The 23,122-nt window shown below is 58.4% G+C and overlaps 2 protein-coding genes across 8 annotated transcripts in view; one reads left to right on the top strand and one right to left on the bottom strand.

Annotated features, from left to right (window-relative positions):
- The window catches only part of Timp3 (TIMP metallopeptidase inhibitor 3), a 38,373-nt gene extending 18,571 nt beyond the window's left edge, over nucleotides 1-19,802 (top strand). The window contains exons 3-6 of the mRNA XM_033763885.1: nucleotides 13,043-13,125; nucleotides 17,285-17,396; nucleotides 17,780-17,901; nucleotides 18,543-19,802. Of these exons, the coding sequence (XP_033619776.1) occupies nucleotides 13,043-13,125; nucleotides 17,285-17,396; nucleotides 17,780-17,901; nucleotides 18,543-18,740 (515 nt within the window). The 3' untranslated portion in view covers nucleotides 18,741-19,802. The remainder of the gene's footprint in view (nucleotides 1-13,042; nucleotides 13,126-17,284; nucleotides 17,397-17,779; nucleotides 17,902-18,542) is intronic.
- Nucleotides 1-23,122, bottom strand: part of Syn3 (synapsin III) — a 278,828-nt gene that overhangs the window by 159,811 nt on the left and 95,895 nt on the right. Inside the window, exon 7 of one of the 7 annotated variants that reach the window (XM_010637620.2) lies at nucleotides 22,018-23,003. The exons of the other annotated variants lie outside the window; for them this stretch is intronic. Within the exon in view, the coding sequence (XP_010635922.1) occupies nucleotides 22,959-23,003 (45 nt within the window). The 3' untranslated portion in view covers nucleotides 22,018-22,958. Of the gene's footprint in view, nucleotides 1-22,017; nucleotides 23,004-23,122 lie in introns of those variants that run through there. 7 annotated transcript variants of the gene reach the window in all.

The following is a 23,122-nucleotide window of genomic DNA, read 5'->3' on the forward strand; positions in this document are numbered from 1 at the left end:
CAGGATGTTTCACAGACCTGTTTACAAAAGCCCCCACAACAGGCTCTGTATCTGTGCAGCCACAACACTGCAGGAGCTGACATTTGGCATGAAAATCCAGATCACCCCAAGGGTGCTCTGCTATTCCATTAGGGAGGAAAATGCCCTCCAGTTTATTCTGGCATTGGGAAAAGCCTCGAAGGTAACCTTTAAATACAAAGTGTAGCTGTGACTGTGTAGTGGGAATTGGGTTACAGATTCTTTTATAGTTTTTGTGCAGCCACAACACTGCAGGAGCTGACATTTGGCATGAAAATCCAGATCACCCCAAGGGTGCTCTGCTATTCCATTAGGGAGGAAAATGCCCTCCAGTTTATTCTGGCATTGGGAAAAGCCTCGAAGGTAACCTTTAAATACAAAGTGTAGCTGTGACTGTGTAGTGGGAATTGGGTTACAGATTCTTTTATAGTTTTCTTTTTGTCTACCTCTTTCCCCTCCATCCTTTCTTCAGCCAAGTTCTGTTACACTGTATATGTTAGAGAGAAATAATACAACAAGATAAAAAGCACAGAGAAGCCTCTGAAAAACTTGTAGGAGGGTGCAGACCAGGAGCTGCAGTAGAACAGACACCCAATCTCCTTTGGTCAATTCTGAGAAATGTTGGTCACTGTCCGCATGCATGGATAGCACAGCCAGCAGCCCGCAATCCCAGAGGTTAACACTCAGTTCTCTGTTTGATACTCCCTACCTGTCGTCTTGCTATTCTCTTTCCGAATTCCCTGGCATTTTAGACGTTACGTTTTAGGGGGAATAAACACACCATGTATCTTCAAGTTCCGCAGGAGGTGTGCACTGTTAGGGCTACGCGCGTGAGCCGGTCACCTTCCCACTACATGCCACCCCATCCCCACTACAGCAATGCAACGCCGCTGTCAGAGCACCTGATTCCACTCCAGGGACCCTGGAGCCCCCGTCTGTGTCCAGGCCTCTCCCCTCCAAGCAGGACCTCGACTGCTCAGCAGGAGGAGGAAGCAGGCGCAGCACTGTGGTGCACAGTCTCGGGGTGCTGAGTTTTCCTGATCTTTACCTCTGCTGGGGGCCCCTCTGTAATAACTTGGCAAACCCCAGCTTCTGCTGGCTACAAGCCTGTCCAGAAAGGCAGGGGCGAGCGTCCACTGACCAGCCGGTGGTGCAGCGCAGCCCAGAGCCTGTCAGCGTGTAGATGGCCCCACCTGGCCCTAGACAGCTGCATGGCCAGGGTCGGTCTGCCACCCCACCACCTCCTACCCGGAGCCCCGTGCCAGCTCCCTGGTGCCAGCTGGGCAGGCTCCTGCTTGTACAGAGGATGGAGAACATGCACTGGCATGTCCTTGCCTGTGCCTCTGGGCCTGTCTGGGGCCAGAGTCTCTGAGGGGCCAGGAGAAGTGGCAGGGGCTGTTAGTCACACCTTCGCCTTCACGCCGGCCCCTGGCACCCACTTCTCTGACTTTGAAATTTCAGCCCCGAGATCTGGCCTCTGTCCCCTGGTTGGCTCTGGCTCACCCTCCTACTTGTCTCTAGTGTGCTCTGTGTCACGACCTTTGAACGTGTCCTGTCCCTGAAACACCTGACCCCCAGATATGCATAGGGTCCTTTTCATTGTGGACTCTTAATTCAGTCTCATCTCCTAGCAGGGACGTCCTTTTCCATCGCACCACTGTCTGTCGCCTTCTCCTGAGAGCGCGTGGGGTCTACGTTTACTGTTTGTCCTGTCTCCTTCACCTGCGTACACCCAGCAGAGTACAGACCTTGCTTGTCTTGCTTGCTGCCTGGAAAACTTCTGAAACTCTAGTATCTGCCAGTGTGCTGGAGAGTGCACCCCTGTGGGCTAACAGGAAGCGGGGTCTGGACTGGCCACCCTGGTCAGTGTCATACTGTGCTTGGACTCAGCTGCTGGCTTCCGGCTTCCATGTTGATGCTCAAGCAGGGGCTCCTCGGGGCTGTTCGGGCAAGTGGCAGCTCAGGCCAGCATTCCTGTGGACAGCTGGCTGCAGCTTGGGAGTGGAGGGCACCAGGGAGGAAGGGCCACAATTTGAGGAGGCTCCTCCAGTGAGCTTCCCAGACCATAAGCTGGGCCTCCTTGTCTCTTGTTTCCTGGCTGGGATGCAGGTCTGTGGGCCAGGAATATCCTGCTAGGGCTAAGTGGAAGTTAGAGGTTAGGCAGCGGGACCACCGTGGCCCTGTGGCTGTCATGGCTCCGCCATCCTCCTGGGTCCAGCTCATCTGTGCTCCAGATTGGGTTGCAGGGTCACCCTGGGACCAGCCGAAGGCGCTGGTCATGGTGGGGAGGTGGTCACAGGATGAAACGCACTCTGTCCACCTCATTGGGGTCCTCACCCACAGGGAAAAGGAGGATAAAACGGAGATCCCTGGGGCAAGCTGTTCCTCAACTCCCTGAGTGGGAGGGGCCGCCCTTTTGCTCCCTGTAGTGGACTTGAGCTTGGCATCAGGCATTGCTGGAGCTGGCATCATCCCACCCCCATGTGTCCTGCTGAAGAAGGGCTCCTGTGTTGCTCAGCAGAGAAGGTATGGGGCAGGGGACAGGCTGGTGCCCCTCTGCTCAGAGCACTTTTCAGGCCACGCCCCATGGAGCAGCTCCCCATCCTCTGTCTCTGGGGTTCAGACAGTGTCTGTGATGATGACCAGGTGGCGGGCAGAGAGGGTGACTGTTTCCTTCGCCCAGCTGGCTCCCGATGGATAGGGTGCCTCGTCATGGCAGAGACAGAGAGGTGGGGTGCACGGCGCCTTCATGATAGGTACCAGATGCCCTGTGCAGGCTCCATGCCGTGAAGAGGGGCCTGGTCTCCATCAGACCCCACTGGGCCGGGCCTGGATCCCAGAGTGCTTGCCACTGGCTCTCCCCTCCTCCGCAGAGCGGTGCCAGCACCTCAGGGTACTTTCTGCACTCAGGCTTGCCTGGAGGGCAGGTCTGCGCACCTGACATGCCGCCCTGGATGTGTTCCAGTGCATCCCTACCCCGGGCAGACTGGCGCCACGATGCCACCTGAAGTTAGCATTTCTAGAGCCACTTCTCCCTGCCCCTTGCTGGCCCTGCCTTCTCTGGGGTGCTCATGTCTCTTGGACAGATGCCAGTCCCTGCCGCTCACTTCAGCCTGACCTGAAATGGAAATGTGCTGAGTGAGTAAGTGGGGCAGCCTGGGGCGGCACTGAGCAGCAGAGCGGTGCCCCACGTGGGCGGGCTGGCACTCCGGTTTTCTTCTCTCTTGGAATCACCCGCGCCGCTCCTCGGCTGGGAAAGGAGCCTCTCCTGCAGTGATCCCTGAGGCTGTTCTGGAGAAGTCACCAGAGCCCTGGGCCCCGCAAGGCCAGAGTCCCTTTCGGGCTGTAGGCACCCTGTGGGCCAGGAGCATCTCTGGCTCTAAGACGAAGTGAGGTAGACGGTTTGCTCAAGGGCAGAGCAGAGCTGAGATCCGCCCACGCTGGGTTCCTGTGACGGAGACCTCAAGGTGGCTTCAGGGTTGCTCTCTGAGTCACCTCAGCTGGGATCTTGTACAGCTGGGCAATGGGAAAGGAATTCCTGCTGGAAAACCCCAGAGGGGATCACAAGCCCGCCAGCCCGGGCCTTCCCAGGGTCTGGCACCCGCTGTGTTTCCCGTGTCCTGGTCCCTGTCACAGGAGCCCTGAGTACACCCGCCCTGTGCTGCTCCTCTGCTCCCCCGTGGCCCCTGCAAGGTGTTTCCTGCAGGCTCTGAGGGCAGGCCGGGTGGGCACGTAGCAGAATCAGCCTGGAACATTGTGAGCCGCCTGCCTCAGCCTGGTTGTTTGTGTTTGCTGTTTAAAAAATTCTTTTTCCGACCAGGGGCATGGGGGCGGGGAGGAGGAGGGAAATGAAGGTTAAAAATATTGACTGAGTGAGAAGTATTAAATAATTCTTCTGTTTCAAAAATAGCCACTTCCGTGGCTCTGGGAGTCAGCTGGTGCAGGGGGATGGGGCTGACACTGACGCTGACCTCGGTGGCTACCCCTCTGTCCGTCCTCGGGAGGGCGTGGAGCTGCAGCGCTGCCTGGTGTTTTGAAGAACAGCTTCTGAGGGAGGGTGGGCTCCCTGAGGTCCCTGCCTGCCACAGGGGACTGGAACGGGGAGAGGTGAGTCGCTTACCATGCCTCAGGGCTTTGGAGGGGACACGGTCGATTAAGGCATCGTTTTGGCTGCTGGAAGCCCAGGTCGGGCAGGGTGGTGGATGTCACTGTCGTATTCGTGGCGGCTCCCACTTGGTCTGTCCCCGGAGACACCCTCCTGGAGCACTGTTGGTCCCAGGACGTGGTCTCTTCTGTGTGAGGTGCGTGAGCCTGCAGATCAGGGAACCCCACGAGATGTTTGTCCAGCGCCTGGTAATGCACCTCAGCCACCGAGGGGACCCTGGGCTTGTTTGCATTTTCACTGATGAAGTCTTTGTGGGACTGCTGGTCTGGGAAATAGATGTTATGGCAAGGAGAAGAGAAGATGGCTGATACACCTGAGGGAGGGCCTGCAGCTGGCAGCCCTGCATCACTGCCGCCCTCGGGAGCCCAAGTTGCACATGTGCAGGTGTGCAGCAGGTGGGCTGCTGAGGAGCTGACTCCACCCTTGTTTCTATCCTGGTCCTGACAACCTCAAATCATCCAAACAGGACAGGCAGAGAAAGGCCTTGAAGCACAGCCAAAGGAGGGTACCTCCAGTGTCCTGATTGCCTGCTTAGGTTTGATCAGCTCTTCAGAAATGTCACTGTGGAGAGCGAGGGGAACAGGACCCCCAGGACTGCTGCCGATGAGAATTTAAAGCAGAACCTGGGGCAAGACTGGCTCAGAAACGGAAGCTCCCAGTGAATTAGCCTGAGACCCCTGGGTTGCAAGAGAAGCTCAGCTGTGTCAGGTCCAGCTTCTTCGACTCGTGGAAGGAAGGGCTCTGGGAAGGAACTGAGATGTCAAACCCTCTAGAGTACGGATGCAGGAACCTGAGGAGACTCCAGCCCATGGCCCTGCTGCTACTCAGTACTTCGGTGCAGCGAAGTTCTCTTTCCACAGTGAAACGAGCGTGGTTATTTAATGGGCAGAGTTACTGCGTCACTTCAGAAGTGGGTAAGCAGAATCTGTTTGCAAACACTGGGAGCTGTTTCTTTCTGAGCTGAGTTCTGTTGTGCTGATGCTTCACAAGGGCTCATGCGCTTGGTTTTTAATGGAGCTTGGTGAGGTTTTCAGTTGAGAACCACAGTCGCCCTCAAATTGGAAAGATAACACTTTGTACACTGATCAATGATTCTGGGAATTTGCATCCAGGCCCTGGGTCCGAGATGAGAGAGCAAAGAGAACCAGGCCGAGAGGGAGGGGACCTTGAACCATGTCCTGGCTGTCGTGGTGCCAGAGGTGATGTGGGAACCAAGATGGCGGTGAGCTGGGAGGAGGCCAGGAGGCAGGGCCAAGGAGAAGGTGCTGCCAGTGAAGAAACGGCTCCCCTGAGATAGGCTGGCCTGGACAGAGGAGCCCTGGGGTGGGCCCTGTGAGGACATCCCAGTGACCCTGACACCCGTCAGCGTCACGGTCAGCACTGTCGCTAGCAGTGCAGTCTGCAGCAGCAGCAGCAAGAGGACTGGGAGCCGCCCCACGGCCCCGCCTGCACTTTGTGGCAGTGTTCACCACAGCGATGCTGGGCCCTGGGGAGTCCTGGCGCAGAGCACCCACCTCGCGTTCTTGCTGCAGTTGGAGGGAGCAGTGGCTGCGGTGCGCTTCAGGGACCAGCCGAGCCCCAGGTCTCATCTGAACTTCTGGGGGGCAGGGTCACATGGGGTCATTGCCCAGAGGTGTGGAGGGACAAGGGCAGTAGCTGCTGCAGATGTTGGCCACCGTGGGCCCCGGTGTCCAGCAGTGAGGTTGCGGTCAGCTTCATGTCCGGTTTGCCTGTACAGCTGTGCAGCCAGGCCTGTGGCACGTGGGGCCAGCACACCCTCCCAGCACTGTGCAGGGACCCAGACCTTCAGGCCAGCACAGGGCATACTCGAATGTGGGCAGCCACCCCAGCTCCCTGCCCGATGGCTCACGGAGTCCAGGATGCCCCCTTTCTCCAGCACTGGGGCCTCTGACTCGTTGGCCGGCTGTGTCAGATGTCAGATGTCCAATGTCCAGCAGCTGAAAGACGATCAGCTCTGTGGCTGTGCATATTGGATTTAATTCCTGCTATGAGACCTGGGACAAATTTCTTACTTTCCTTCTATGTCTAATGGAAATAATGTCATATTTCTTGCAAGCTGCTTAGTTTGTGTGTTTGCACACTGGGGATTGAACCTAGGACACTTAATATTAAGCTACATTCCCATCCCTTTTTAAAATTTTGAGACAGGGTTTCACTAAGTCACAAAGTTGCCTAGGCTGATCTTGAACTTGGAAGTCTCCTGTTTCAGCCTCCCAAGCAGCTGGGATTAGAAGAATTAGATCAGCTGTTTGCAAAGTGTCTGTCATGCGGTAGTGTCTGGGGCATCGTGGGCACCGGCAAGGATTTTCTAAACGAGAGGACTGTACCAGGCCCTGTTTGTCCTCCGCCTGGTCACGAGTCGCACTGCTGGCCAGGCTGGGCTTACACCGTCAGTGTGGCTTGACAGCCCTGCCTTACCCGCAACGCAGCAGGGTAGCGGCTGGCAGGCTTCACCTAGTTATTCTCTCTGAAACAGATGCCGGCCTCTAGCCTCTCCTCGTGTTTGTCCAGGCCCTCAGTCTGGCTGTGTAGAGACCCTGCAAGGCTGCAGTCTGGGCCTGCTCCTGTCGTCTGCTCCTGAGGACCCTGTCCTGGGTCCTGGTGGCAGTGGGAGTTGGTCTGAGAATACAGCCAGGGCTGCCTGTGATGTCGGGTCCTTCCCGGCTGAAGCTTGTGGCATTAGCAACAGGGAGCCTCGATGGTTTTCAGAGCCACTGGCACAGGAGGGTCACAGTGTCTGGAGTCTCAGCCCAGAGACAGCGGTGGTGTGGCCTCTGCCAGTGTCTGCAGGGCTGGGCGGGGCCCTGCTCCCCCAGAGACCAGGATCCTGACTGGGAGGACAGGGAGGGCTGCTGCCAGCTCCCGGGCAGATGAACAGACGCAGGGCCAAGCTGAGCCATGGGTGGCGCCATGCTTCTCTGGGCTCTGCTCAGAGGACAGGACCACTGTGTGCGGGACCCTCCTGGTCCCCGGGCCCTGCTGAGGGTCACACACTGCCCTGGAGGCTGAGGGGCTGTGGGGAGGCCATCGTGGAGGGGATGACAGATGGGACAAGAGTCAGGGACCCCTGCAGCTGGACATCGGTGGGTGCGAAGCCCACAGTGCCTTCTGGGACTTTCTCTGCCAGCCGGCCACTGGGTCGTCTGCGGGCGGGGCTGGAAGCAGGGCAGACGCCAGCGCTGCCTCCAGGAGTGGAGCCCCTGAGAAGAGGCTGAGGCAGGTGGCATCGGATGGCACGATGCCCGCCTCTGGGGTCACCCACCGCACTCTGGACGACACTTTGGTGTCCAGGCCTCGCCCGTGCTCCTTCCTCTAGCACGAGCCCCGCCCCACACCTCTCTGTCCCCAGTGGCAGTGACTTTCCAGAGTTCCATTCTGAACGGATACTGCTGTCCACTCACGGCCATCACAGCTCCACCTGGCCACCCCGTGCCAGCTGTGGCCTCTGCGACCCTGGCCTGCGGGGATCGAAGCTTGTGTGCCACTATGGCTGGATCTCCGGGACACGGCACAGGGCCCTGAAATCCTTCTGGGCACGTGAATCCCAGGTGCACGAAGGGCGGGAGGATGGAACACACCAGAGGCGCACTTGGGACAGGGCAGCGCAGGGTCCAGGGCTGCAGTGGTGGGGCCCTGCCCGGGTGCTCTGGTGTCCGTGGTGGCCTTCTGGGGGTAAATCTTCTATTGGGGACAGGCTCCCTCTCACGACACCGTCCCACATACCCCTTGGCTCCTTCACTCAGCAGACACCGGGCAGCTCTGCACAGACAGGAGCTGCAGGAGCGGCGTCCCAGGCAGGCCCTGCATCTGTGACGGGGCCGGGAGAGAAGGGGCAGCAGCGGACCCTGCTCTCAGGGCAGGCGGAGTCAGCAAGGGTTAGTTAGAAATGAAACACATTAACCCCAAACCTAGGCGGAGGCTCTGACGTGGCCCTTTTAATAGTTTAACACTGAGGTCATTGCTCTGAACACGAGAGCAAGCGAACGGGACTCGGGTGTGGAGTTTGTTTGGTGGTCCTTTTGGGCCTTCTCCTAGCCCAGGCCACCTGACTTCTGGCCGTGTCCCCTCCCTCCCCTCCGGCCCTGCATCTCCTGCACAGAGGACCTCAGCGGCTGGCTCTTTCCTGGCTGGCTTGGGAGAAACTCGCCCCGTGTCCCCAGGACGTGAACCCACCCCCCACTTCCCAGGCCAGGGCGACAGGACAGGGCGGCAGGATCCCGTGGGGCCCACAGGCAGCTCGGGCCTTGGGAAGGTGGGGTGTTCCGTGTCCTCCCAGCCTGCACAATGTTCCCTGCAATGGAAACTTGGGCTGAAACGACTTGCAGCTTTCCAGATTTTCTGAGTGTGTGTATTTGCATTTATTTTTAGCCACCAGTGTTCATTTCTTGCCAAAAAAACCTGCTTAAATAAAAGCAAGATTAATATTTTTACTGAACGGAAAGAGTTAGTCAGGACGGACTTTGAACTGGAGACTGCTTATCTTGATGGGGAGTGCATCCGAAACGAACAAGAACGTCTGGCCTTGGCGTGGACGTCAACAAGAGGGCTTTGAAAGGGACGGCAGCCCTGGGGCGCCTGCATACAGGAAGAGCTGCTGGGCGGGGGAGGGAACCCGCCAGCTCTGTGGGAGCTGCTTTCCCAGGCACCCCCGCCTGGCTGGTCCTGCCTGCTTCCCAGACCTGACGGGTGGGTGGCTCACCTCCAGGTCCCCAGTCACCTGCAGGGACTCTGAGGCCCCTCTCCCACTTCTCTGCCCACTCCAGGCCAGGCCTGCCGCTTGCCCTGTCCCCGGGTTCACCACACCTCACACCGCCTTGGGGCAGCCTCTCGTCTCTGGCCCCAAGTTTAAGTACCAGGCCTCATAGGTCTCAGAATTCCTAGAGCCAAGCCCAGGGCTCCATGCACGACAGACTCACAGGTGTTCCTCTGACTCTGCTGCTGAGACCCCCCCTGTTCCACGTGTACTAAGTAAGGCCCAGGAAGACATGCTTGCTCCCAAAGCTCGCACATGAAAGTTACTTATCTGGTTTCCATCTCCCACTCTGTGTGACACTGAATATATTAAATCGCCTTTGGCTTCATCTATTCAGCCTAAACAAATCAGGTGCCTGTCACATACCAGGAACTTTTGGTTGCTCTGGGTAGAGTGGTTGATACAACAAAGAACTGCCTAGTAGCTGGGTGAAGTGGTGCACAGGTGTGTAGCCTCGGCTGCTCAGGAGGCTGAAGCAGGATGATCTCGAGTTCATTTGAGGCTAGCCTGGGCAACTTATAGAGCCCTTTTTTCAAAATAAAAAATAAAAGGGTTGGAGAAGTAGCTCAGGGTACAGTGCCCCTGGATTCAACCTCCAATACTGGGAAAAAAAAAAAAAGGAGAATGAGAGAACTTGCCTTATGAAGCTTATATCCTACCAGGGAGAAACAGTCAACAAGCATACGACTCTACACTGTCAGACGAAATCTGGGGGCATGGCGTGGAGGGACTGCAGGGTGGGGGCTGTCAGGATCAGGACGGAAAAGGGCCCTTGGCTGGGGCAGGGGTAGCAGGCACTGGCCTGGGGCAAGCTGCTGCCTCCCAATGCAGCGCTCCTGTCCCTTGTCCAGGGAGGCCAGGGTCGGTGCTGCACATGGGCATTGTGCTAGATTTCCTGGCAGGCCTTGGGGAGGAAGGAGGGTCCACTTGAGGAGGTGAGCTGAAGGTCAGGCCACTGGGTTGGTGGTGCTGGACCATGGGAGTCACAGTGGTCCAGGTGGCGTGAACTCCGAGGGGACAGAGCTCAGAGGCTGTGGGGGGTGCTGCCCTGGGCCTCAGCAGGAGCGGGAGGGCACTTGGCACCTGGCTGCAGCCCAGGCGGCAGCAGCTCGCTGCACGTGTGGGGACGAGGGTGATGCTGCAGGTCAGCAACAGTGGACTTCGCCACGGCTCGCGTCACCCGCCTCTCGGGCCTCTCTTGGCTTGACCTCCCACTTCTGAGTCTTTCTGAGGACACCTCTGGGGGGCTGGGCTGTGGTGACCAACAGAGCCCTACAGAGCGCACTGAGGGGATGCCGAGACCTCTGTGCGGGGAGACGCCTGTCCGGCCTGCCCTCGTCCCTGTGCCATCTTTCTCACGAGCCATTTGAGGACCTGCGCTTCACGGGGCAGCAGCTCCGCAGCGCCTGCTGCCTCCTGTCCTGTGATGCTGCCCATCTGGCTCGACTGAGCAGCCTGATGAGCCGGGGCCTTGGGTGGCGGAAGCCTTCCCGTGGGTCCGTGGGTCACTGAAGTTGTGCTGAAGAAATGTGCAGTCGCCTGCGGCTGAGGGGGGGCTGGGGATTCTGGTACCAGTCAGAGGCACGTGTGCAAGCATGTGTGAGAGTGTGCATGGGTGTGTGTGTGACTGGAGATTCTGGACTCACAGACACAGGCTGGAGACCTTGCTGGTGGTGGGCAACGGGGGGGGGGGCGGGCGGTTCTGCAAAAAAAGGGGGGGGGGGGGGGGGGGTGCGGCCTTCTGGCCTGCAGAAATGCAGTCCTGGCAACCTGGAGCCTCTGCCTGCCCTGTCCTGGGAGGCCACACTGGGGCTCCCATGGACCCCCGTAGGGTGGGGCAGAGCTACGGCTCTCATGGGGTGACACGAACAGACAGGGGCTGGAGTCGGTGTGCACCAGAGGGGGATCTTGGCTCTCCGAATCAGCCACGTTGCTGCCTAGCCCTCGGCCCCTGGGCCAGGTGCAAGGTCTGGACCTGATTGCTAATGGCTGGGTGGAGATGGGAGAAGAGGCTGCTGGTCAGCTCCTGGGGTTCTCTGAGGATGTTCTGAGGGGCAGCGCATGTGCCATCCTCGGACACAACGGCCACCTGGCTGTGGGAACTGCTGCTGCTCGTTCCAGATAGGAGTTTGTTTCCTGCCGAGCTGGCTCAGCTGCTGGCGGACGCTAGGTACACAGAGTGTGGCCCTGTCCAGCACACTGGCTGTAGCAGACCTGGGTGCAGTGGGCATCTGCAGAGCCAGTTTCTGCCGCCCCAGGGAGAAGCTAAGGGCTGCTAGGCTGAGACTCTGACCTCCCTGAGGCCCCCAGGCCAGTGGATGCCAGCACCATGTGGCCAATGGGAAAGTACAGAAGCCTACTTCTGAGTTGCAGAGAAGTGGGAACAAATGCAGGTGTGAACTCACGCACGAAACAGGCAGCTCGGGGCTGGCTCGGTCGGTGAGGCTCTGTGTTTGTAAGGAAGGCGCCGGCCTTGGCCTATCCTTCCTGGGCCACATGCACCGTGACACCGCCTGGTCCTCAAGGCCACTTGGCTCTGCATAGGTGGCACCTGGACTACAGTGCCTGAGATCGGGCTGGTCCCCATGCCCCTGACACCTGTGCACCTGTTCTGACCTCTTCCTGTTCACTTTCCACATCCTCCCACTGCGGTCCTGCAGGCCAGGACACCTGGACAAGCTCACCTGCCCCCGACTCGAGAGGGTACCCAGGCTGAGGCCGCGGCGCTGCAGCAGGGACAGGGGCCCACGGAAGTCAGGAGAGTGGTGACTCCAGCAGCACGGCGGCAAGTGCCTACGTGAGGATGGGAAGCGCCCTTCCTCGGCCCTCATGGCGACCTTCAAAGGCACATGCTGACATCCGTCGCACTTTACAGAGGAGGAGACCCAGGCCCAGAGGCTTAGGGATTCTCTGGTGTCACACCACAGCTGCACTAGGACTGGAACCCAAGCTCCAGGCTCTCGTGTTGCTGGGCCACTGTTAACGAGGACAACACTTATGGGCCACGTGAGAGGAAGGAAGGGAAGACGGAGGGACGAGGAGAAAAAGCTGGTGTGCAGGGATGGTGGGATCTAACTCCACGGGCGCCTCCTGTCACAAAACCTCTTATCACTGAACTGTGCTTAGAGGAAAGATTCCAAGTCCAGGCCGTTTCAGTGTCAGCAAGGAGCTGACTGGTCCCACAGGCAGAAGCTTCTAGATGGGACAGGGCCTCTGAGTCAGGTGGAGCCACGCCCGAGCCAGCACAGGGCAGACGCTGCTGTTCTGAGGGCAGACACCGCCTCAGTTACCTCCAGCCCAGCAAACGTGGAGGACGCTGCTGCAGTCAGGTGCTGAGGTGGACGCGGAAGCGAGATGGCCCAGGGTCCCGCAGCCTCTCTCCCCAGAGAGCGCAAAGGGAGGAAGCCAGTGGACCAGAACTGGGCCCGAGTCGAGATGGAGATGAGAGTGGCAGCACGGGGAAACGTGGACGTGAGCAGCGGGGCCACGGAGCCACGGGAGGGACGTGTGCGCGCGTGGAGGGTGTTCCGCTTAGCGCGTGTTCTGAGTATCTACTCAGAAAGTGGCTGGAACCAGGGACACTCACTCCGTGTGGAGGCGGAAGGAGAGCGGCCGCAGGGCTGCAGACAGCTCCAGAGCCAGCCCGCAGGCGTTCCGCCCGACACGGGCTGTGCATGCCCCTCTAGTCTCTCAGCCACTTCCACTGAGCCAGTGAGTGCGATCTCACACCCAGCCCCGTCCCGTGCTCCTGTGTGTGCACTCTCCGGTGCTCCCCGCGGAGTGGGACGGCCACCGTCATCTGCCCAGAGCAGCGAGGAGGGGTCGGCTCCTCTCATTTACCCCTGGGAAACTACATCTCAGATGGGGTCGATCGGAGTGGGACGGCCACCGTCATCTGCCCAGAGGAGCAGCGAGGAGGGGTCGGCTCCTCTCATTTACCCCTGGGAAACTACATCTCAGATGGGGTCGGGCTCGGGGCTCCACCTTCCCAGGCTCCTCGCCACCTTAAAGGCCACTGTGGGCACCAGTGGGCCTGGAGGGAGGGGAGCAGACTTCTGACCTCCTCGTGTCTTCCTGTTCCACAGTGATCCGCGCCAAGGTGGTGGGCAAGAAGCTGGTGAAGGAGGGGCCCTTCGGCACCATGGTCTACACCATCAAGCAGATGAAGGTGAGTGGGGAGGCTGGTGGGCTGGGTGTTTTGTTCCTGGCCTGCCGCCTTCAGGCTGCTGCTGTCCCACAGCCAGGGTGCTGGTGGGGTCAGAGCCGCCTGTTACCCGGAGCCTGGGCTCAGGTGTAGACCTACACAAACATGACTGAAATGCGGGCGCTGGACAGCGCAGACTCAGGGCCCACGCTCCACAGTGCCCTAGCCTGTGCTGTCCCCAGGGCTGAGCCAGGGGCCTGGTCCCCAGGAGGAGCCCCACCAGCTCTTGTCTCCCCTTCTGATCTACTTCCTGCATTCCAGCTGGAGTGCAGCGTTAGTGTGTTCCAGCGTTAAACACTCACTGAGCACAGACCCTAGGGGAGCTCAGGAAAGGAGCCCTGTGGCCTTGGCCACCTCTCCCTCTCCTGGCCTCCGTCTCACCACCTGTTAGCTGTGCAGGGTTGGGCCGGGCACCCCAGCAGTGTCTGGCACAGGCATTCCAGCGCCCCAGACACAGGCAGTGCCGCTGCCAGGCAGGGGCCTGCGGCCGATGCTGCAGAACACACTTCAGGTTTGTGTCAGCACCAGGCACTGGTGTCGGCCACCCACCACCACATCTCTCGCGTCTCTTTAAGTTCAGGGCTCTGTGTGGGAGCCGAGGGGCTGCCGGCGGGATGCCCTTCCCAGCACAAAAGCAGACACGGGGACTAAGTAGATGTTCCACACAGGGCTGCCCGGCCGCGGGGACCTCAGCTCTGCTCCTCACTACTCCCAGGGTCCCGAGCCACAGGAAGGGGCCCGGCGCTCTCGGGCCCTGGTGAGTGGCTGCCGCAGGATGGGGGCCTGCCGAGGCTTAGCTGCGTGTCTCTCTGCTGCACGGCGGGGCCGCGGGCTCAGAGCACTGATTCTGCGGAACCTGTTGCTGTGGACCCTGTCTGTGCGCACGGCCTCTGTTATGTAACACCTGGAGTCACCATGGCCAGCTGCCCTGGCCACCGAGTGGGCCACGAGATGGCTCATGTCTTCGCAGCCCTGGAGGGGCAGCATGGGCGGGTAAGGAGCCAGCAGGCGCAGCCGCAACCCCAAACCCACCTTGCAGCTCTGGCAGCAGCAGGGAATGCCAGAGCCCATTGGACCTGAGAACACGTCCAGCTCCCACTCCCGCAGCGGTTCCTGCACACTCTGACCCCGCGGGAAGACAGGGAAGCCAGGGCAGGGGTCCCAGAGCTGCCTTGGCTCCCTTCCGACTGAGGCCTCCTGTGTGCAGTGTCCCCTTCCCCAGCCAGTGGGGGATGTTTAGAGGACAGATGACGTCTGCTCCTGTCCAGACCCGGCACCCATCCCCGGTGGTGGGTGTGGGCTGTCTACCATGGCTCTGCCCATCAGGTATAGACTCTGCTCCTTCAAGGAGGACCACAGCTGTGGGTTTTGTTGAGGGCGGGCTGGTGCCAGCTCTGTGTTTGCCACACGACACCTGGCTCCCTCCTGTCCCTAGACTCAGTGTTTGGGCTGCAGAGCTGCTCAGTGCCCATCTGTCCTGAGTGCCCACCTGCCTGCAGGCCAGACAGGCCCCATTGGAAGGGGAGCCCACCCCTCCACCTGGGCCCAGTACCCAGCTGGGCACCAGAGATGATGCTGGCGACGGTGCACAGAGTTCCAGGGCCACTGACAGCTGCTCCCTGCCCACCTCTCGTGAGCCTTTACAGGCTCAGTGCTCACACTGCACTTGGAAACTGACCCTTCACACTCAATTTCACCAGGGTGGGGGGGGCTGAGTCTTGCAGGGTGGACCATGGTCAGGATCCTATGGCTGGAAAGTGTGATTATTCCTCTTCTCGTATGGTTACACATGTAAAACCCAAGGGTGCCCACCAGGAGGTTAGTGTGGGGCAGCAGCCAGCCTGCCTGTGCCTGCTCTGGGGGCTGCCCCTTGCCCTGCCTGTATCTGGCTCCCCAGGGATCAAGAGACAAGAGGGCGCCTGGGCTTGCTGGTGTGGAGATGGCAGTGCTGAATGGACCTGCAGCCTGCAGTCTGTCTCAGGAAAATCTGCAGGAGGAAAGCTCAGGGTCCTAGCAGCCAGGGAGGAGCTTTGACCCCAGCACAGGGGGCTTCTTTCCAGGGAATTAGAGCACCTGCCCCAGGAGTCTGAGGAGGGCTTCCCGTAGTCAGGACTGGAGGAACTCAGGAGCAGATGGGCCCATCTGCCTGCCCTGCAGCCCTGACCTCTCTCAGGCATGCCCTGGGGTGCCCCTGGGCGTGCACAGTGTTAGGGCGGAGAGGCCCATGCTGCAAACCAGATGTGGAGATTGGCTGGGCTCAGGATCTGAGCTGTGCTTAGAGGTGATGGAAGTTTCCAGAACAGCCTGCCCTCATCTGTGGGACCTCATCTCCCACTGGGGCCGTGGGAAAGCCGCCACTCTGCTGGGCTGTTGTTTGTGAAGTGGAGACATGCTGTCAGGCTGGCTGCAGAGGACAGCACGTGGGGACACAATGTCCCAGCTGGTCCCTGGGGATCCCAGGGAACAGGTCCTGGTCACGGCCTTGGACGGTGCTGACTGCGGAGAGTTGCCGGCCTTGCCCTCAGCACTTTGAGTAATTAAATGAGCCCTAGCAGGGTTTCCTGCAGCTGGAAGCTCTGGGACCCCAGGGCCAGGGACGGCCCTCCTCCCAGCCTGAGGCTCTTATCCAGTCTCTGTGGGGCTCACGTCACCGCCACGTGTTCTGCCAAGGAGAGCCACTCTGTCAGGGAGGACCGTGCTCGGGTGTCTCCGGCTCCTACTCAATGTCCCCAAGCCTTGAGTGGCTTGTAGATAAGATACGTGTAGGCTGTGGATTCAGTGAGCTCTTTATGTGCCCCTCCAAGAGCCCCACCATTCCATGGGCGTGCAGCGAACGCCTGGTGTGGCACACCGCATCTGTCGGGCTCTTCACAGGAAATGCGTGGGGCCCGGAGCCAGAGACATCTACAGGAGGTGTCCCCTCCCTGGGAGGGCGAGCTCCCTGGCCCCTGTGCAGAAGCCACCAAGAAGGGGCCTGAGGCACGCAGAGTCCGCTGCCGGAGAAGCGCTGCCTGCTCCAGACCCCGGCCCGAGCCCTGCCCTCCTGCCCTTCTGAGTTGGGGGATAAGTAGTTTTAAGCTAATTCTGCAGCACACACTGGATGCTCTGTGCTAGGCACGATGCTAAATCATTCATTCCACTGGGGTCCAGATGGGTTAAGTAACTTTCCACGAGGCCGGTCCAGGCTTTGGTGAGACTCCCCCCAGCTTCCGTATCCAAGTGGGGTTTAGGAGCCTCAGTGCCCTTCCTTACCGGGGAGCCCAGAAAGCTGAGGTCCCCACTCCGGAAACCACCCCCAGCCTCCTGGGAGGTGGAAGCAAGGCCACCGCACCCCTTAAGCAAGGCAGAGGCCCCGACTCTGTGGGTCCAGCAGACAGCTTTGTGATGCCCAAAGTCCGAGAGGACCACCCGCCCCCAGCGGCTGACACTTAGAAGACAAGGGAGGAAACTGCCTCGCAGACCTGATTGGGGTGTGGATGAGATGCTCTGTGCTAATTACCACAGGCAAATTAGCAGTGCATGCCAGGAACCCAAGAAGGCTGTGTTCTGCTGTAAACCCATGGGACAGGCCCAGAGGCCACCAGCAGACAGGGTCATGTCTAGGTGTCACTCCGCCCTCCTGGCTCATGTGGTCAAACTGCTGCAGCAGTGGTTCAGGGCCTGCATGTCACTCATGCTGGGACTGTGAGCGGACCCAGAACAGAGCCACAGGGGCCAAAGATGGAAATGGCCCCTGCTGGGCAATAGTTAGGAGCAGGGTATCCCTGGTCCCTAGGTTGTGACTCAGCTCTGCCACTTGCTGGCTTTGTGGCCTCTGACAGGCTCCTTGGCTGACCCGTGGCCTGGGCTGAGTGAGGCACGGGGGATCTTTCCACAGCGGCTTCTTTGAATTTCAGGAATGTGTTGGGATCTGAGTACTGTGCAGCTGTGGGTGTGCTGAGGGGCAGCTGGGATGGGGTGCTGTTGGCCAGACAGGAGGGCTCCCTGGGGAGGGCCAGCGGTGCCAGAAGGAGGGCAGGGCCTCCTGTGCCTCTGAGGACAGCGGGGGAGCCTGGCTCCCTCAGAGGGGTGGTGGCGAGCTGCAGGCTGGGCTCCTCTCACAACACCCTGCCTCTGTCCGCAGATGTACCGAGGCTTCACCAAGATGCCGCACGTGCAGTACATCCACACAGAAGCGTCGGAGAGCCTCTGCGGCCTGAAGCTGGAGGTCAACAAGTACCAGTACCTGCTGACAGGTGAGGCGTGCACCTGCCACTCTGCACATCTGTGGTGAGGCGAGAGCACCCATGTGTGCCTGTCCTGCCGCCTACACTGGGCCCTGCAGGTCTCCTGGCTTTGTGGCCCCTCCACTTTCCCATACGTGAAAGGAGGTGGCCTGTTGTGCCCCTCACGGCCTCCCTGCCCTTAAGAGTGACCCACCTGTAGGTGCTCAGTGCCACAAAGGGGGAACCATGACCACAGGAGTGGACCGATAGCCCAGACTGTGCTGTCGTCCGGGCAACGGGCCACAGTTCCAGCCAGCAGGTCAGGATGGAGTTGTGCAGTGGTGGACACATGGGTGGGAACTGCTGTCCTCCCCGAGCTGTGCATACAGTGCATGGTCTCTCTCCTTCTGCAGGCCGTGTCTACGATGGCAAGATGTACACGGGGCTCTGCAACTTTGTGGAGCGGTGGGACCAGCTCACTCTCTCCCAGCGCAAGGGGCTCAACTACCGCTACCACCTGGGCTGCAACTGCAAGGTGAGCCGGGCAGGCATGGCCGGTGGGCGAGGTGCCCTCGAGTGGCATATGCCGGGGCGCGGGGTAGGCACAGGAGAGCCACGTGCTGCAGGTCCTGCCAGGCAGCCCAACAGCGCTCAACCTGGCAGCAGACTGCGGCCCCAGTGGCGTAGATGCCTGTCCTCAAGCAGCCCAAGCTCTAACCCTCATGACAGCCTTTCGTGGTCTGAATTACTCGGACCCCGTCCTGCAAAGAGGCTCAGCTTAAGTCAGCAGCCTCCGGTCGCACAACTCGCAGAGTCTGACTTCCAGCCCAGGACAGTGGGGCTCCAAAGATGACACTGTCAGTCCCCGGTGGCAGAGGTCTCCCCTCTGCTGCTTACTAGCCGTGTGCCCTCGAGCGAGTTACTGAACTTCTCTGAGCCTTTGCCTTTTCATCTGTGAGAGGGAGGTTTCATCTGTGATGAGTTAAAGGAATGACTCAGAGTTGCAGGGCACGGCCGGTGCCCAGTGATGTGAGCGACTCGTACTTAGGCTGCTAAGGGCCTGGGCCTGGGCGGCCTGTGCAGTGGCCCCCGGGTCCAAATCCAGGGCAGGCAGCAACAGGCCTGGGCCACCAAGGCAGACAGAGCCCGCCAACTGCTGGGTGGGTCTCGTTGCAGATCAAGTCCTGCTACTACCTGCCTTGCTTTGTGACCTCCAAGAATGAGTGCCTGTGGACCGACATGCTCTCCAGCTTCGGCCACCCCGGCTACCAGTCCAAACACTACGCCTGCATCCGGCAGAAGGGCGGCTACTGCAGCTGGTACCGGGGCTGGGCGCCCCCGGACAAAAGCATCATCAACGCCACAGACCCCTGAGCCCGGCCCCTCCCACCGCGCCTGCGTCCCTCCCTCCCTGCTGAGCTCCCCTTGGACACTAACTCTTCCCAGATGACGACAATGAAATTAGTGCCTGTTTTCTTGCAAATTTAGCACTTGGGACACTTAAGGAGAAGTCTGTGCTGTCCATGGAGTTGATCTGGAACCACCCTCCTGGCCCCACCCGACCCTCTCTCTCCCTGCTTTTGACATCACCCATTTGTACCCTGGGAATTTTTGGTGCCATGCCGGAAGGAATGAGGAATGTAGTAGAGTCCTCTTCCTTGTGATATATAATCTATATTTTTTTAGGAAAACAAAAATCAAAAAATCTACCCCCTTTGGCCACTGTAACAGCTCCTCGTCTTTCTTCTTCCTGCTTGACATCTCCCTCCCTCCCCTTGCACCCTCCTCTCCTTCCAAAACATAGAGGACGCAGACAGGAAGTTGCTGAAGCCAACTGCTTCCGGGTCAGTCCGGGCAGCCAACAGGTAGACCCCAGGTAGGCGGAAGAGCTTGTACCCAGAGGAGACACTGCTGCACGTCCCCAAGAGGGCCTGGCCTTGTCTCTCTGCACATCAGAGCAGGCTGTAGGAGAGGGTATGGCATGACACAGCACAGTCCCCAACTGCGATGCTGGGCTGCCCAGCTGTTTGTGAGTCTGGGTTCAGCTCAGGCCAGAAGCACAGTGCTGGCTCAGGTGGTCAAGGGATAAACATGTGCCTGAGGCCTGCTGCCTTGTGCAGCTCAGGCGAGAGGCTGAGACAAATGTCTTTCCTCTCCTGCCTCCCTCTGCCACACTGAGGGAGGTTCGCGGAGCCACATCTGTGTGAGTGGGGGACACACTCCCTGCACCCCCGTGGATAGACCCGGGTGGATCTGGGTAGGGAAAGCTGTTTCCGAGTAGTGTGTAGCTCACCAGGGGATGCGTCTGTACCCACACCTGCATATACCTACGTGCGTGGGGGCATAAGCTAATTTTCTACAGGACACAGAATTCTGTTCAATGCTGTTAAATACGCCAATAGTTTAATCTCTTCTATTTTGTTGTTGTTGCTTATTGGAAGAAAATCATGACATTCCAAGTTACTTTTTTCATTTTAATTAAAAATTGAGATTCTAAACACCCTCAGCACCCTCTTTTCCCTACCCCTGGGGTCATCCAGCCTCTGTCCCTCTCTTTTCCCCCTGCTTCACCTCTGGGGGCCTTCACTTAACTGCCTTACTGGCTTGGCAGACAGCAGGTGACAGTTGCTTTGGGCAAGGCCTTCGCACAGGAGGGGCAGCTGTGTCCTCCCGGTTGGAAGGCCGCCTCTCCCTCGGGTTTGGGGCAGCCTGCGCCCCTTCCCCAGCTCACGGTCAGTGATGCCACCTCCCAGTCCTCACCTGGCGAGGGGGCGATGTGTGGTCACCAGGGAAGCCTGACTCTGCAATCAACTATAGGATTCTGTTGTGTTTTTTGAAATAAAACTATAATATAAATCATCCTATTAAATAAAATTATTTTAAGTTTTAGTGTCACAAGTGAGACGCTGAGAGTGACAGTGTAAATGTTCCAGAGCTGGGGAGGAGAGGATGGTGGCTTCGAACACGACTGCTCTCTTTTTTCAGATTTGGGGGATGAATCCTCTGTTAGTGTTCAGACCTTCAATTCATCCCATTTTAGGAAACAGAGCTGCCAACCGAAGACAGAACAAGGACATCCAAGTCACAGTGACACGCACAGGCACACACACACATGCCCAGGCCGGGGACAGCACGGAGTCGGGGCTCCTCAGGACTGGTTCCAGTATCTGCTCACTTCCCTGTGGTCTGCACCAGGCCAGGGGGAGGTGGGGAGTGGCCTCTAAGGACAGTGGGAGCAGAAGCAGCTCAGGTCTGCACCCCAAGTTTAAGGGGTGAGCCCCAGACCTGGTGCTTGGGATTGTCTTCATTTCAACCTTGGGGGCCGCACGACAGAGCTCTACCCAAGTGCCCTCCCTACATGGCATCAGTGTCTCTCCTATGAGGCACCTGGCTGTTCCCCATGCCGGGACAATCACCCCCTCACACAGTGAGGCATTTGGGGTGAGGCCTGGGCACAGAGTGCCTGGAGTTTCCAATTGCAGAGTAAATACTGGCGGAACCATAGCTCCAACTGTTAGGCTGTGGGGGCCCTGGGCCCTGAGGGTCTTTTGCAGAATGATGTGTCAGAGGGCAGGTTTTGAGCTTTCTATAAGCTACAGCTTTGTTTATTTCACCTGTTCACTTACTGTGTAATTTAAAGTCATTTATGTAGCCAAGGCACTTCTGTATTGCAATCATATCATGAATGTCTTATTTTGCTAGATCTGTGTCATGTGTAGGCTGTAATATGTGTACATTGTGTCTAAGAGAAAAAAGTGATATCCACATGCCGCCATTTTCCTGAATCAAATTTTACAGTGGAAGGGAGGGTAAAAGACTTACTTGGGCAGGCAGCGAGACTGGCAAGTCTGGGAACTAGAAGGAACAGAGACTCTTCCAGCCTCCTCCCAGGGATTCCCCCAGCAGGAAGTAGAAAGGAAAAAAAATAGAAAAGTACATTCATGTCCTTGTTCTGTAGCAGCTGGCCTGGGTCATTGGCCATCTACTCCCTCTTCCCCTACGCAGGTCCTTCCTTCCACTTGATTGGAAGCCAGGATTTCTCCTAAAAGTCCAGGGCCATAAAAACTATAATCCCAAGTTCTCTTTGCTTCTTCTGGGCATCTCTGCTGCCTCTGATCAAAGAAGCTACATGCCCAGGCCAGTGGTCTGTGAAGGCCAGGAGGCATGCTAGGCGGCCCTGTGCCTCACTATCCCAGCGCCAGACCTCACATGACAGCGATAGCCCATTTTTCATACCATGGTTCTAGAACAATAAGAGACACCAATGACTCCTTCAAATCACTCTTCTGGGAGGTCCTGCGGCTCCCAGAGGACAGGACCCCACCCTACCTCAGCCCTTCCCTTGTCTTTCGCATGGTGATCAGCAGTGCAGATCGCCAAAGATGTCCCTTGAGTGTTTGGCTCCTGGCTACCTAAAGCAGAACTATCACTAGAGTATTTGCATAGGAGAGAAGTGGGCATCAAAATCGAATGGCAGAAGCACAACAAAGGTCATGCAGAGGGGGTGGGGATCAACCACTTTGAAATGGGTTCTTTGCAGGTGAAAGGAAGGGAAGAATGCAGAGACATCCATGTGCTGGGGAGGGCTTCTGAGATTTCCCAGGCCTCCTCTGTCCCCTCCCAGCCAGTCTGCCATGCCACGACCCAGAAGCGATGAAGAGAAACCAACCAGAGAAAACCCTGTCTGGAAGGAATGTATCTGTTGCTAAATTTTGTAGCACTGTTTACAGTTTTCCTCCATGTTATTTATGAATTTTGTATTCCGTGAATGTATACTGTCTTGTAATGTTGCATAGTGTTCACTTTTTATAGTGTGTCCTTTATTCTAAACAGTAAAGTGATTTTATTTCTATCACACACGGGCCGTCTCATGCCTCATTATATCCAGACTTCCCCTAGAGGGGACCAGGGGCCATGGGAGTCTGTCCTGCCCTCCCCCAGCCCTTGCATGCCCTCCCTCCACCCACACCACTGCTCGAGCCCACCCTGCCCCATCCTTCCCCTTGGCAGGAGGAACTTCAGAGAGGGGGCCCACATTTCCTCGTGGCTGCTAATTTGGCCCTGCCTCTGCTCCCCGATTCCACTGCCAGTTCCCCCTAGTTCTGCAGCTTGTAGATCTCTGTGTAGCCAGGGTGGTACAGGTTCCCCCTGACTGGGGCCCTGACTCAGCCTTCTTGCTTGCTTCTTGAGAATCCTGCTCTGGTGGCAGGAGAGAGGCTCACAGTCGGCTAGAAATTTCGAGCGAAGCTTGACCAGGGACTCCTGAGGCCCACGGACAATGGGTGAGCCCCTCCCAGGCCCACAGTCAGGCCTGTCACCTGGCACAGGACATGAGTCCAGCGTCAGCCCTGCCTTGATTGCCCCGTTTGAAAGGTGTGCTGCTCGGAGCCCCTGCCACAACCCAGGTACAGCACTGTACACACGGTCACACGGAATCACTACAACCAGATGAGGCCGTCCACTCTGCCGCAACATAACTGAGCAAAGGAGACCGAGGTGCTGACGGAGACCTAACAGTAAACAGCTGGTTACCAACTCGGCTGGTCTGAGTTCTCTCCGCCGTGTGGACGCTTTGTTGGCAAATGCCAGGCTTCATATGTGCCCTCTGGATGCTGCAGCACAGGCTGGACCCTGGGACTGTAACCAGACCAGGTACAGCCAGTGGGAACCCCGCCTGGTGAGACCGCTCCCCTCTATACAGCGCCGTAAAGCTCAGCAGCCCGAGTGTCGATTCTACAACCAGGCACAGCCGCTGG

Source organism: Fukomys damarensis, unplaced genomic scaffold (genome assembly GCF_012274545.1).
Source record: "Fukomys damarensis isolate Sample0158 unplaced genomic scaffold, DMR_v1.0_HiC HiC_scaffold_15, whole genome shotgun sequence".
Classification (NCBI taxonomy): Eukaryota; Metazoa; Chordata; class Mammalia; order Rodentia; family Bathyergidae; genus Fukomys; species Fukomys damarensis.